General features: G+C 33.9%; 1 protein-coding gene across 6 annotated transcripts; it reads left to right on the forward strand.

Moving 5' to 3' along the window:
• The first annotated feature begins 1,164 nt into the window (after positions 1-1,164).
• LOC108456931 (pantothenate kinase 2-like) lies at positions 1,165-14,132 on the forward strand. 6 transcript variants are annotated; one of them, XM_053021943.1, is made up of 23 exons: positions 1,165-1,519; positions 2,026-2,424; positions 2,999-3,232; positions 3,417-3,475; positions 4,175-4,291; positions 4,740-4,859; positions 4,959-5,053; positions 5,151-5,244; positions 5,386-5,517; positions 5,915-6,027; positions 6,118-6,310; positions 7,849-8,057; positions 8,621-8,665; positions 8,817-8,865; positions 9,565-9,647; positions 10,178-10,294; positions 11,406-11,469; positions 11,757-11,903; positions 12,023-12,181; positions 12,509-12,592; positions 12,681-12,875; positions 12,991-13,062; positions 13,536-14,132. In XM_053021943.1, exons 2-23 carry the CDS (start codon positions 2,091-2,093, stop codon positions 13,623-13,625), a joined length of 2,805 nt encoding a protein of 934 aa, XP_052877903.1. In that variant the 5' UTR covers positions 1,165-1,519; positions 2,026-2,090; the 3' UTR covers positions 13,626-14,132. The 6 variants fall into 6 exon arrangements, with proteins under 6 accessions (XP_052877903.1, XP_052877904.1, XP_052877902.1 ...); XM_053021944.1 differs by having other exon boundaries at positions 1,168-1,478; positions 2,999-3,229; XM_053021942.1 differs by having other exon boundaries at positions 1,169-1,478.
• The last annotated feature ends 189 nt before the right edge of the window (positions 14,133-14,321 follow it).

Below are 14,321 nucleotides of genomic sequence, written 5' to 3' on the forward strand. Positions count from 1 at the left end.
CGACCAAGCGAAACAAAATTTTTTTTTACGTCGCTACAAAAGGTATGTATAATTAAATATATAAATGTAGCAAATGACAATTTAGCATACCACTATTGGTGTCTCAGATTATGGTTCTTGATGATTTACTATCGAAAGTGCAAATGGTTGATTCTCAAATTGATGTTCTACTTCTCGTATTTTTATTTTCAATAACAAAAAATGAAAAGATAAAACAAATGCGGGCTCCTTCTTATTGGGCCACATCCCAAATAGCTCACAAACAAGATCCAACCAACATTTTAATTTAAAGCTCAAAAGAGGCTCACTTGAAGCAAGATGATTGTAGGATTAAAATAGATTATATTATATATAGATATTTTAATAAAATTCAAATTTCAAGCTAAATTATTTGTTTAATTTGATGAGTTGATCCGGATATTTTTAACTTATAAATATATTTAGATATTACATCTACCGATTTGGAGTTAAAATATTAAAGAAAAAATCGAAGTTTTAGTATTTTATTTTTTATTTCCTGCACGTGTAGTATTTATAGGAGTAGTAATAGTCTGCTTTATTGAAATTGAGTTATTTTAAAAGAGTCATTATTTCCGTTGTTATTTTTTTCAAAAATAAAAATAAAAGAAAAAGAGAAATTTTATAAATTTTAGTTTTATGTTACAAATAACTGAAAAAATGTATTTTGGACTAATTACAGAGATGTCTCTAGCTTTAGTCAAAAGTCAAAAATAAAAGTTATGCCAACAATCCGTTAGTGGATTAACAAAATTTTTAATAACGTTGATCAATCGAACAATTATCTTAATTAGAGTAACCATAATAAGAACTACACTATTTTAAAGTGACTTGCAGTACAATTTACTCTAATATTTAATCGAAAAAATCTTATAAATATTTAAATTACCAATAATCTGTAAAATTTTATAATATTTTTTAATTTTCAAATATTATGAATTATTTGAACATAGACTACAAAAATATTATCATGTAAATATATCTATTTGATTAATTAAAAATGTAAAGAGAAAACTAAAATTAATTCCAAAATATTTTGCTCTGGCGAGAAGAGCATTTATTTTATAACATGAGAGTTTAGATTAATATTACATTATTTTTAACTACAAATACAAAAATACTTTTTTTTTTTAAAAATTACTTTGAACCAAAAACCTTAAAAATTTCAATATCTCAACCTGGTGATGCAGGCTAAATTCAAGTGTTTAATGTTGGAGTACAAATTAAAGATTCCTACAAGTTTGGACGACGAGTCTACCAAGTACCAACAAACAAATGTAGTGAAAAGACAGGAGGTGAAAAACACGTGCATTCATTGCGGGTGGGAGTGCATTGAGCTTCACTATTCCAGTGTGCAAGGAACATTGATCGGGTTAAGGTTTTCTGGAACCGCAAATCGTGTGTCCCATAATACCTGGACCTGCTACTCTGTTTTGCCTTCACAAATCATCAACTCAAAGGTCGGCCATTTTTCTTTTTTTCAATTTTTATTTTATTGCTGGTAAGTTATTATTATTATTGTTTGCTTTTTCGTCTTGCGTTTTGGGTTTCTGGATTGGCTTTCATCTTCCCACCTACTCCATGTCTCCTTCTTTTGACTTTTTCATCAGTATCTGGTGTTCAACTTTGATTTTTATTTTGTTTTAATACTTTTTTAGGTTTATCTGGATCATTCAATGTTGGCTGCTTTTCTTGTTGGAGTTTTCCCGCATTCAATTACACTAAATATTTTCTTCTTCTTTTTATATATATATAATTTGGGTCTCGATTAATCGTATGGTCAATTCTCAAAGCAGCCCACTTTTCTCAGCTTTTATCAATTGAAATTCAACAACCCCACTTCATATTTTGCCTTACTGATTGCGATAATGAATTAATTATATTTTTATTTGCTGGAGTATTTCGTCTTTAATCCCCAAGTCCTTGACTGATACGTTTGCTTAATTATCATACATAATTGTATTCTTTTTTTTTCTTAACAAAATAAATTTGGTCAATTGAGTACAGGACAAGTGACCAAAAAGGCTCAGCCCCCAAAAGTAGTTAGGGAGGTGAGAATATTGTGGGGATTAATGGCTGGTCTAACTGGACACCCAGTTCTGGAAATTGGCGATAAGTTTGAGGAACTTCAAAATAATATTATTAACAATAATAAAAACAAGGAGGTTATAGACAAGGCAGGGTTGGTGTTGAAAGGAGAGGAAAATAGTAATAACAATAACAATAATCAGGGAGGTGAGAGAGATATGGCTCCTCCTACTAGCAATTCGCTTCACAGGTCAGGTTCAAGGCCTCAACTTGACCTTAGCAAAGCTGCAATCCAAGGCAATTCTGAGGAAAGGGATCCTACCATTTTGTTGCCTAATCAATCTGATGATATTTCTCATTTTGCTCTTGATATTGGAGGTATCATCATTTCTAATTCAACCTTCTTTTTTTCCTACTAGTCCTTGTGGTATATTCTCATGGTTTAGTTCTCAAAGGTTTTTGCATTCTGAGTTGCTTTTTGTTTAAACTGTTGGCTATTTTCTTTCAGTCTTTGGAGAAAACCTGAGTTTTCTTCTCTTCCTTTTCACTCCCCCTTATACGGAAGTTCTACAATAATCTAGCATGAATTACTGTGGAACTAATGATGGGAGAAGATTGATATTCGATACTACTACATCTGAACTCTGAAGGAACTATTTCAAAGTCTAACTTAGGTTCCAAAGTTTTTTTATGCCACAACTATGTACCTGATATGGATATATTCTGTTTCTTTGAGGAATACTTGTACATTGCGTTTGGTTTCAGTATTTTAACTTATTTCAGAAGAGCTGAGGTGACTTCATAAGCTTTTATTGTTTCTTTAGTAAAATGGGATTCCTTACTGTAATGGCTTCCACCTTCCCCCTGCTGTGCATGTCGGTTCTGTTCTTTTTCTGGTTCTTTAATCATAGTTCAAACCTTTAACGAAATTATTTTTCTGCCTCTTCTACAGCATTGAAAACTTCAAAATCTTATTTTTCAGGCTCTCTTATTAAGTTGGTGTATTTTTCAAGACATGAAGGTCAATCAATTGATGATAAGAGGAAGAGAACTGTCAAGGAAATTTCAAATGGTAGCAGGAGAAGCTATCCTATTCTTGGTGGGAGGCTTCACTTTGTGAAGTTTGAGACAAGCAAGTTGAATGAGTGTTTGGATTTTATTTCTTCCAAGCAGCTCCACAATGGCAGTAAACATTCTTATTTCTTTCCCTTTTCATTTTTCCTTGATCATATTCTTTTCTTATTAATGGAGATTACATGCTGGTTGCATCATATTCATGGCTTTGTTGACCTGCATTAACATATTATGTTCAGCAATTACATTTAACCTTTTTGATTATTTTTGTTCTTTTCCTTCTTTTTTCTAAATAGGAATTGATTCTCATTACTGGAATTCTGAGTCCCCAAACAAAGAAAATGCAGTTATCAAGGTAACTTTGTGTTTAGTGCTTTCTTCATAGCATTTTTTATGTTCTACTTTCATACAAGTTGGACCAATTTTGTGTTACATTGGTGAGAAGATCCTGTACTAAAGCATTGTTTTCAAAATCCTTAAATATATGTACAAAATGGTAATTTGAGTTATTGGCTATTCTAAGCAATATTTTTCTATTTCAGACACAAGAATATATGACTACTGTCGATGGATATGCTGCAGTCTCATTTCTGCTACAGTCTTTTCTTTTACTGATCATACAAACATACCATCTCATAGATTTTGTGTTTACCTTGCTCATTAGATGACCTGGAAGAAGTTCTTGACTATTCATTTCCCCAATATTTAGCAGTCTTGTTTCTTTTACTTAAGCTGGTACATTATGAAATATTCTCCTGAGGTTTCATTAGAAGAATATGGAAAAAATTCATTAATTTGAGAATATTAAGGCCTTGTTCTTGGGTAATAATTGCAATGATAAAAGTCAAATGTTTTTTGTCTGTAGAAGACTTGTTTAACTGAGGTTAGAATGTTAATAAATTGCTTGAGTAATAATTGCAATGGTATAGTAAATGTTCTTTATAGGTAGAAGAGTTGTTTAGCTGAGGTTTAAACTGTTAATAGATTGCTTCACAGTTCACATTCATACCTTTTTGAATGCATACTTCTTCTAACAAGTTGAGTTTGTGAGAAGGCCACAGGGGGTGGGGCATACAAGTTTGCAGACCTCTTTAAAGAAAGGCTTGGGGTCAGTATCGACAAAGAAGATGAAATGGATTGTCTTGTGGCAGGAGCAAATTTCTTACTAAAGGTCAATTCTTCGTCATAATCTCATTTACATCTTTTATAAACTAGTACATAATGCCACTTGTTTAAGCAGAAAAATGGATGATGGTAGTATATTCTTGATCTGGTCAAGTTTACTTTCAGGAGACTATTATATATAAACAGTAGTGAGATAGATCACCTTATAAGCGCATTGGTGAAAGTTGAATGTGGTCATTTGTGGTAATAATTCTTAAATGTGTAGAATTGATGATTATTTCTAATACATAATCTCATGAATGCTTGAGGAGGCCTATCCTGGCTATGGAGGAACTTTTCCTTATGCATAATCTAAAATCTAAACATGCATTTGTGTAACCAATTGTTTCTAAAATTGATTTTTGGAAGTATTCATATTCTTTTACAAAATTTATGCATGCTCCAATGGTTTACAGCATATCACTCAATGTAAATTTGGTATTTATACTGAGCAGGCTATTCGTCATGAAGCTTTCACACACATGGAGGGTCACAAAGAGTTTGTTCAGATTGACCACAATGATCTGTTCCCCTATCTTCTTGTTAATGTTGGATCTGGTGTTAGTATGATAAAGGTATTTTTTAAGTAATTTTTCTTTTACCTCTTTTTCAAGCTGCTTGGGATGTGAGGTTGATTATGGTCTAAAACAATCTACACTACTGGTTTGGTTCAGGTTGATGGGGATGGAAAATTTCAGCGTGTTAGCGGAACAAATGTTGGAGGTGGTACCTATTGGGGATTGGGAAGGCTACTAACGAAGTGCAACAGGTTGTTTTTAGTCTCTTTTTTTCCTTTTTGTGTGATCCCAACATGCTACATCTTCTGTATTATCCAGACCTTCCCCCTAAATTCATCTCCTTTTCAGCTTTGATGAACTGCTAGAACTGAGTCAAAGGGGAGACAACAGGACCATAGACATGCTTGTTGGAGACATTTATGGTGGTATGGATTACTCTAAGGTATATCTTATCATCTTTTCTTTCTATTACCTGAACACTTAACAGGCTTGGGCAACTCTAAGATGTTTCAATTCTATGATTAATGGACAACTTGATTTTTTCTTCTCCATTGTTAGCTCCTTCTAACTTAAATCATGGCAGATTGGTCTCTCCGCTTCAACCATAGCTTCAAGTTTTGGCAAGGCTATTTCTGACAAAAAGGAGCTTGAAGATCACAGACCTGAAGATATTTCCTTGTCTCTCTTGCGAATGATTTCATATAATATTGGGCAGGTTAATTTCAAAATAAAAAATATTATGTAAAGTATGTTTATTTGAAATATATTTTTGTTGTTTTCTTTTTGAAGGAATTGATTATCAGAATTAGGCTGAATGTCTTGCTTGAATTGTGTTCGAGGATCATCCTTCCTAAGAGGGCAATACTTGCCATTTTCTTTAGATTCTTGAGAAGGGTGAAGAATTGTATTGTGAAGAACAGTTCATTTGCTTGACATATAGAAAATTCTTAAACCTCTAGGAGCAAACATTTTAATTTACTTGTATATTATCTTGTAACTAGCTTATGTTGTAAATTTGTCATACATGCTTCTATATAACCTTTCAGGTTAGTTATAGTGCTCCTTATTTTGTTAGTTGTCCTGATTCTGATTTGAGTAGTTCTGCTATGTAGATATCATACTTAAATGCACTTCGGTTTGGGCTTAAGCGAATTTTTTTCGGAGGATTTTTCATTAGGGGTCATGCGTATACTATGGATACAATCTCTTTTGCTGTTCATTTCTGGTAAGTGTAGAAAGTTTATCCTTGTTTGTACATGTTGATGAGTGGTTACTGTACTCTTCAGATGATCAAATGTTGCATACTTGGTCTAAGGTCACAGGGACAGGCACAAGCTATGTTCTTGCGACACGAAGGGTTTTTGGGAGCCTTAGGTGCATTTATGAGTTATGAGAAGCTTGGCCTCGATGACTTGATGGTGCATCAGTTAGTTGAAAGGTTTCCAATGGGCGCACCATACACAGGAGGAAAGATTCATGGACCACCACTTGGTAACTTGAATGAAAAGGCAAGTATAGTTAGACTTTGTCATATCTGACCTGACCACCATCAAAGCCATAGATACCAATGAGTGTGAGTGGGGTCCAAGTTGACTGTAAATGGGTTGGATTTGAGTTTGCCTTTCAACCTCGCGTTCTGTGATTTTGAAACCATTCTACATATCTATTTTCTAAAATCTTCAAGGTTTAGTCTTTTCTATGGGCCATGGGGAGTTGATTAAAAATCTAGTACCTGGAGTTAATCTTGGATATAAATTGCTTTGAGCTTAACACTGGGCCTTTTAAAAATCTTCCAAAAGGAAATATAAAATAGAGAATTGTATATCGACAAATCATAATTTAGTACTTGCAAACATGAACTTTTATCCATTCGTAACATTAAAAGAACAATAGCATATATGTTCTACATCAATTTTCTTTCTTTTTAGTACCTAGATTGTCTTTTCTACCCTGTTTACTCTGTTATCTATCAGTATGTTTACTCTGTTATCTATCAGTATGAGAAATTTTGAGCTTCTCCAGTATTTCAAATACTAAGGTTCTGCAGAACCTGTTTCTTGAAGCAGCCAAAATTATCATTCCTGCAAAACAATGAATTGCAGAATTACTGCTCCATGCACTTTCTCACGCAGTTTTTGACTTTCTGTCCTGCTTTAAAAGGATGAAAACAAAAAACTTTTATGCATGTACGTTGGCTCTGATGGAACAAAGTTTTAGATGTAGCAATTAATTCATTGACATTAGTACCCTTTTACTTTCTTTTATTCTTAATAATTCTTTATTTCTTTTCCAAGTTAATAATTTACAATAAACAAATTGCAGATTTTGGATTAAAGTAAATGATATACGCTTTTTGTGTTGTGGACAAATAATTTTGGGGAGCTGAAGAAAGTAAAATGGATTCAAACTTTGCCAAAAATGCATTATTTAATAGTGGTAGTGATAGAGGTTTGGAGTAGCTTTCAAGTGAGGAATACTCTTTAACACTCAAAGAACATATTCCATTTTAGGTGAATTACAGGAACACCCTACTGTATTGCTTCAAGAGCTATGCTAGGCTCATCCAGATTCTTAGAACCTGTACTTTATGCCTACCATTTAAAAAAAAAAATCAAACAACTAAAAGTTGAAAATTCTATGGTGGTTCCCTAGAATCTTAGCATAAACCTTTCTTTTCTAGGGCATCATAAAGGCTTGATTCCTAAAGCACCTGTGTAGGAATATATCCCATAAAACTGGATTATTATAGGCAAACTTGACCAAAGAGGGATTAGAATATTTTGATGGTCTAACAAGAGTTAAGTCCTGGCATTCTTGTTGCCAAATCGAGGAGAGAAAATAGATGATGTTAACCTTTTAGAGTACTAAGAACAGGGAATCTTCTCATTTCAACATGAGAGCTCATGTTATTTAATCCGAGTTTTATTTTTTTTCCCCATACATTTCTTGTCTAAGAACTTGAAAGCTAATTCCTCTTTTGAATTCCTTTTTAGCTTTAGTTCTCCTACTAGACCTCACACTCCACTTTGTGTGGGTTCAACTGCAGATTTCTTGGATGGAAAAGTTTGTGTTGAAGGGGACTGAGATTACTGCACCAGTACCAATGGCTCCACCTGGAACCACTGGACTGGGGGGATTTGAAGTTCCCTCTTCCAAAGGTGGTACTCTGCGCTCTGATGCAAGTGCTTTAAATGTTGGTGTTCTCCATCTTGTACCCACTTTGGAGGTGTTCCCGTTATTAGCCAACCCTAAAATGTACGTAAAAGAACTTGTGTATCTTTTGTAGCATTTATAAATTTTACAATATATATAATATTTTAAGAAAACAGCTGTTGGATTTAACTTTATCTTAATGCTTATCATGCACATAATTTTCTAGTCAATTTGATATGTATTCACTGCATGTAATTAGCACTTGGAACAAAAAATAGCTATGCATTTTTGATTAATTTGAAATTTGTTCTCATGATCTACAAATAGAAAGAATGGAATTTTAGGCTTTGATTGAAAATTAAATATGGCATAGAAATATATTAAGTCGCGTAAACTCAGCAAGCTGTGCACCAGTATAAGTGGAGATTCTCTCTCTTTCTCTCATATAATGTGTATTTTGGCTCGGCTACTATTTACTCACAGAGGTAAAATGATTTTTTTTGGAAATGAAGTTGGATGTTACTCTTTTCTCTTTGTAATTTGGCATGCTAGGATCTGCAAGAACCTTTTATGAAACTACTATTATTATACAGAATTTTTTGGTGGTTAGATTTTATCTGTCCATGCAATATTTTAATTTGTTAACTTGAAATACATTCAAACAGGTATGAGCCAAATACCATTGATCTCTCAGATCACTGCGAGCTTGAGTAAGTATGCGGTTGAAATATGCTACTTTTTACTTATTCGAGACTTCCTAAGACTGCTTTGAAAAATAGATCTAATAACTTTTTACTTTTCATTATACTGATCCACAAACATGGATTTCTCATTTTATTTTGGATATACTTGTTCCCTCAGGTATTGGTTCACTGTGCTTTCAGAGCACTTGCCAGACCTTGTTGATAAGGTAAATAAAAACTGTCTTGCTCTGAATTTTTCATTTTTCTTGCATTACCTGTATCTGATGTGTATCTGGACAATGTAGGAGATATAACCCTCCAAGGACCCTTCAAATATATGGAAAAACTTAGAAAGGAATGAACATTCCCCTGTCAAACACATACTTGTACTTGACATTCATACCTGAGTTCGAGTAATGTCGAATATAAACCTTGTCGGGCCCCTAGGACTCTCTCTCTTAGAAGACCGCAGATATTTATTGAGTACCTAAATCATGAAGATATATGAATTGTTTTCTAAGAAGTGAGCCATTCCTGGTGGAATTTTTACAGCTTCAATGCTGCTGATAGCTGATGGAATTTCACAATAGCAATCAAAATTGAATACAACAATTTGAGCATTCCTGTGACTTGCCTTCTGATGCCTGGTTCTATTTTCAAAAGAAATATAAGAACTGATGGTAACAAAGCTTTTTAAAATGCTTAAAGTACATTTATCCATTTCTTTGTTCTTTAGGATTTGATGAAAGAACTTCCCCCTTTTCCGAAGAAGAGAGAGAAAGGGAATTCTCCTTGTGTTCATTGGCCATATGAAAATAACCATGAAGTCCAAAGAAAATTGAACTCTTATCAATTAGTGGAAATAATTTGAAGTTAAATTACTCCTAGAACTACTTTGTAATCTGTGAGCTTGTCAAATGTGTTAGGCAGTGGCAAGTGAAGGTGGAACTGATGATGCTAAAAGAAGAGGTGATGCTTTTGCTCGTGCTTTCTCTGCTCACTTGGCAAGGTGACTTATACCTAATGAAAGTATATTATTCATTATTATTAATATTGTTAACTGGCAAAATCTAATCTACCCATATAGACAGCAAACTAGCATAATTGTAGCTTATCTTTGAGGATTAGTAAAAAACATGAGATACTGGAGGAAGACTACAACTGAATTTCATACTTGGCTCACTCTGCTTAGAAATTTTCATCAAAGGTGAATGATGTTTTTCTCAGGATGAGGTCTTAAATAGAGCATATAATGGAAAGGTATAATGCATTTAGAGACCAACAGAGAGTGGGAGTTTGTTTTTGTTACTAAAGTAAATGCTCTTTAATCATTTTTTGTGCAAAATGTAAACAGTAGTTATTACAAATATTGCTTCCTAGATGTTTTTACTAGGGGATTTATGTTTTTTTTTCTTTCTTTTAAACAAAAAGCTTGTGATACGGTTTAATCTTTTTTCTGCATTCTGTTTAACTGAAAATCATTGGAATAAATTGAACATTTACTTTTAGATACTTATGCGCTTACTTCCTCCTGAATAGGTTGATGGAGGAACCAGCTGCTTATGGGAAGTTAGGATTGGCCAATCTTTTGGAACTAAGGGAAGAATGCTTGAGGGAGTTTCAATTTCTTGATGCTTATAGAAGCATCAAACAGAGGTAACCTGCGTTCCAACCAAGTTCTGAACTCTTCTCTTTATTTATTTATTAGTATTATTTATAAATTTAGAAGTCCTTTCCTCTGTCTGTGCCTACACTATATGTGCTTGCTTTCTTATTACTACCTTGCATCAATACATTCTGTCTACATGAGCATTAAAAACATTATTGTACAAACTACTCGTAGTAAATCCTTTCATGATGGTGTTGGGTGTTTATTTAAAAGCATTTGGCTGGCTGTATTATGTATGGTATCCCTTGATTGGAATAGGTTTTCAAAATTTCACTCTCAATGCATTAAATTTTTTGTACAATAACCTTTGTGTATATGGTTGCAATTTCAAATATATATATGTATGTATAAAGAGCAGAGTAGAAATATATATGTATCGGGCCTGATCTTAAGAACTTAAATATATCTCTAATATTCTTTTAATTAATAAAATATTTAAAATTCATTGGGAAGATAATTTTTTCTTTAATAGAAGTTTAGTCAGAACAGCTGCATGTTCCTCCAGTAAAATGGGAAATTGGCATATTTTTCCTCAAAAACTGGTTTACTGAGTAGTTGCATTGGAAAAGGAAACACTACTCTGGATAATGTTTTCAAAGCCCAGTGGGAAAGCTAAAGATAACTTCATTGGCAAATGGCAATCTTAAATTAGATGGACAGTTTCCTTCATTTTCCATTTATTGCGCTGTATTTGTTTCTTAAAATAAAAAGTAACATTTACTCTATTTGCTATTGAGAAAAGGATATTGGGGTGGGTAGGCATATTAGTTTAAACAGTAAAAGCAGGGGGGTTGGGTAAATCTATATAAGCCTTCTACTACACTGACAACTTTGACAACATTTGGGGTGCCTATGGCCTCCCTTGACCAGAGCTAAAATCTGCCCCATTTCTATTAAATTTCAAGCATTTATATGCATGGTTCGTGAAAAGGAAACTAGCTGGAAGATTTGTTCAAATACCTGCCTGCGTGACAAGTCATACAGCACAGGCAACATTTACCGTTTCATGACACATTTTATCAAGTTGATGCACATTGATGGCATTGTTTCTTTGGACCTCATTTAAGTCATTTATCACTGTTTCTCCGATCATGACAGGGAAAATGAGGTATCCCTTGCTGTTTTACCTGATCTATTGATGGAGCTTGATCGTATGGATGAGGTATGGTGATATTTTTGTTTCCTCTTTGGAGGAGCTTGCCAGTTACCAAAATTACTGTCAGATTCTGCTTGTTAGCCTTGCTTGCATTTGTTCATTCTTACTGAAATACGTTGTTTTAGGCATGAAAATTGCTTTATCAGGTAAAAGATTAGGTGTGAAAATATGTGATCATTTGATAAAAGTTCCAACTCAGGTTTTCAGTTTCGGTTACAGTGCACATTACCAGTTCTACTGCCCTGTTTTTGCCACTATTTTCCTAACCCTTCAACATTTTCCTCACTTTGCAGGAGGCAAGGTTGCTTACCTTAATTGAAGGTGTTCTAGCTGCAAACATATTTGATTGGGGATCCCGAGCCTGTGTTGATCTCTATCATAAAGGAACAATTATCGATATTTATAGAATGAGTCGGAACAAAATGCAAAGACCCTGGCGTGTAAGTGGAGAAAAAATGATTATCTTTATGGTATCTTGATTTGCAGTGTATTATTCTTTATTGAGTGTTTGTTAGAAATTCAGTGAAAAAAAGGAAAATCCTTCTTTTCTGTACTACAGGTGGATGATTTTGATCTCTTTAGGGAGAGAATGTTAGGGTCAGAAGGGAAGAAACCTCGGCCCCATAAGAGAGCTTTACTCTTTGTGGACAACTCAGGTGCTGATGTTGTCCTGGGCATGCTTCCACTAGCAAGAGAACTTCTCCGGCGTGGAACAGAAGTAAGTTTGTCATTTTATTGTGCTGTGAATGATCTGCCACTGAATAATAATTACTTTTACAATAAGAGTAGCTTGGGTAGTGATGCCTTTACATATCGGAACCCTCAATTGCATGTTTGAAATATATGTGAGTACTCTTTCAGTTGATGTTTTAATTACCTAGTACAATTATTCTTCTCGTAGATGATGGTTGTGCTATACAAATGCCATAATTTTGTAACTTTAATAGTAATCTCACTATTGAGACTGAAGATCCTCTGCCATGGCTTTTATCTTGTTTCTTTACCATTTAAATTTCAGAATAACTTATAATGAGATGTTCTGCAGGTTGTTTTGGTTGCAAATTCTCTCCCTGCACTGAATGATGTAACTGCTATGGAGCTTCCTGACATTGTTGCTGAGGCTGCAAAGGTTTGCCTTTTTTAATGTAGCTTTGTTTTTGTAGTACTTATTTATCATCATGTGTTGGACAAGTTATGCTGACTCTTCTAGTCCAAAGCATTGTGACATCCTTCGCAGAGCTGCTGAAGCTGGAGGTCTCCTAGTGGATGCAATGACTAACACTCTAGATGGCTCTAAAGAAAATTGTTCTTCGGTTCCTTTGATGGTTGTTGAAAATGGGTGTGGGAGCCCATGCATCGATTTGAGGCAGGTCAGCTCGGAGCTAGCTTCAGCAGCCAAACATGCTGATTTGGTATGTTATTATTGTTCCGTGATGGGTAGAGCAAACTTTTACATCCCTTTCTTACTTGTGTCTGGAGAATAAGAAATGCTAGAAGAAATAAGAGAAACCATGCATTTTGCTGCAGATTATCTTAGAAGGAATGGGTAGAGCTCTTCACACCAACTTTAATGCTCGGTTTAAATGTGAAGCCCTGAAGGTATGGTTTTATATGATATTGTATGCATCTTAGAATGTAAGAGCAGGAAGCAATTAAATGAGGCCTCATTGTTGTTGCTGGAACAATCATTGTATCAACCTCTTTTTTATCCAGGTTTTTTTTTGGAACCAGGGTGTCCTCCATGTCTGTTTTACGGTTTTATAGAGACTAATCTTTTCAGGGTTTATGGCTGCCCCTTCCAACAATGTTGTCTCTAAAGTTCTAACCTGAGTCCTTTCCTTGGAAGTGTAATCTGCCTTATCATTATACCCAACACTTATTTGTTATCTTAGAGTTCTTTAAACTATGATCTTCACCAAAGGCTTTAAAAATCACATGACCTAGGGCAGAAAACATGAAAAAGATGTTTATTTGATTCTAACCTGCAAGTTTGAGGCTTGAGAAGATGTCTTAGGCTCAGAGGTTTCAATTTCAATCAACTCTTAATATAACACAAAATACCTTGTTTGCAGCTCGCAATGGTGAAGAATCAGAGGTTGGCAGAAAAACTGATCAAGGGAGAGATTTATGATTGTGTTTGCAGATATGAACCTGCGAGTTAAAATATTATATACTAACATGGAGAATGGAGATAGAGCAATGGAAAGCTGTCAGCATTAGCCTATATTTATATGATATTGTTTAAATTTCTCCATTTAAGTTTGTGATTTTGTTGAATAGGGCAGTCAGTGGTTAGTGTGTAGTGAGTGATTAGCAGGCAGCTGAGCTAAGCTTGAGACAACTGCGCTCAATTCTTGAAGACTGTTACTGTTTGTATGATTCGAGAAAGAAGATAGAATAATGTTTAGTAGGGCTGCACTGCACACATCACAAACGTTGTTAATGTATCATCAGACTGTATACTAATCAACAGAATGAAGAGTTTGGACATCGATTGCATAGTTTATCAATGGGATTATAAGAGGATGAGAGAGCCGATGCCATGTCCAAACTTTATACATAAAAATGAACAAGGTTGGAGTTAGAGAAACATTTAATGTTCATTATAAGCATTTTAATTTTACTAACATTTGGATTTATCATTTATAAGAAATTTGATTTTGTTGAAAGTTCTTTTCTTGTTAAAATGAATTTATATAATAATAAATAAATGTTAAATTTTATATTGAATTATTTGATATTTAAATTATTATCTTTTCATAAAAAAATAATAAAAAACTCATTTCACTTGATTTTCTAATTTACGTGTACCTTTTTGTTCATTTAAAGTAGGGTTTCTTTAGCCTCATTAAACTTAA

Source organism: Gossypium arboreum, chromosome 11 (assembly GCF_025698485.1).
Source record: "Gossypium arboreum isolate Shixiya-1 chromosome 11, ASM2569848v2, whole genome shotgun sequence".
Lineage (NCBI taxonomy): Eukaryota > Viridiplantae > Streptophyta > Magnoliopsida > Malvales > Malvaceae > Gossypium > Gossypium arboreum.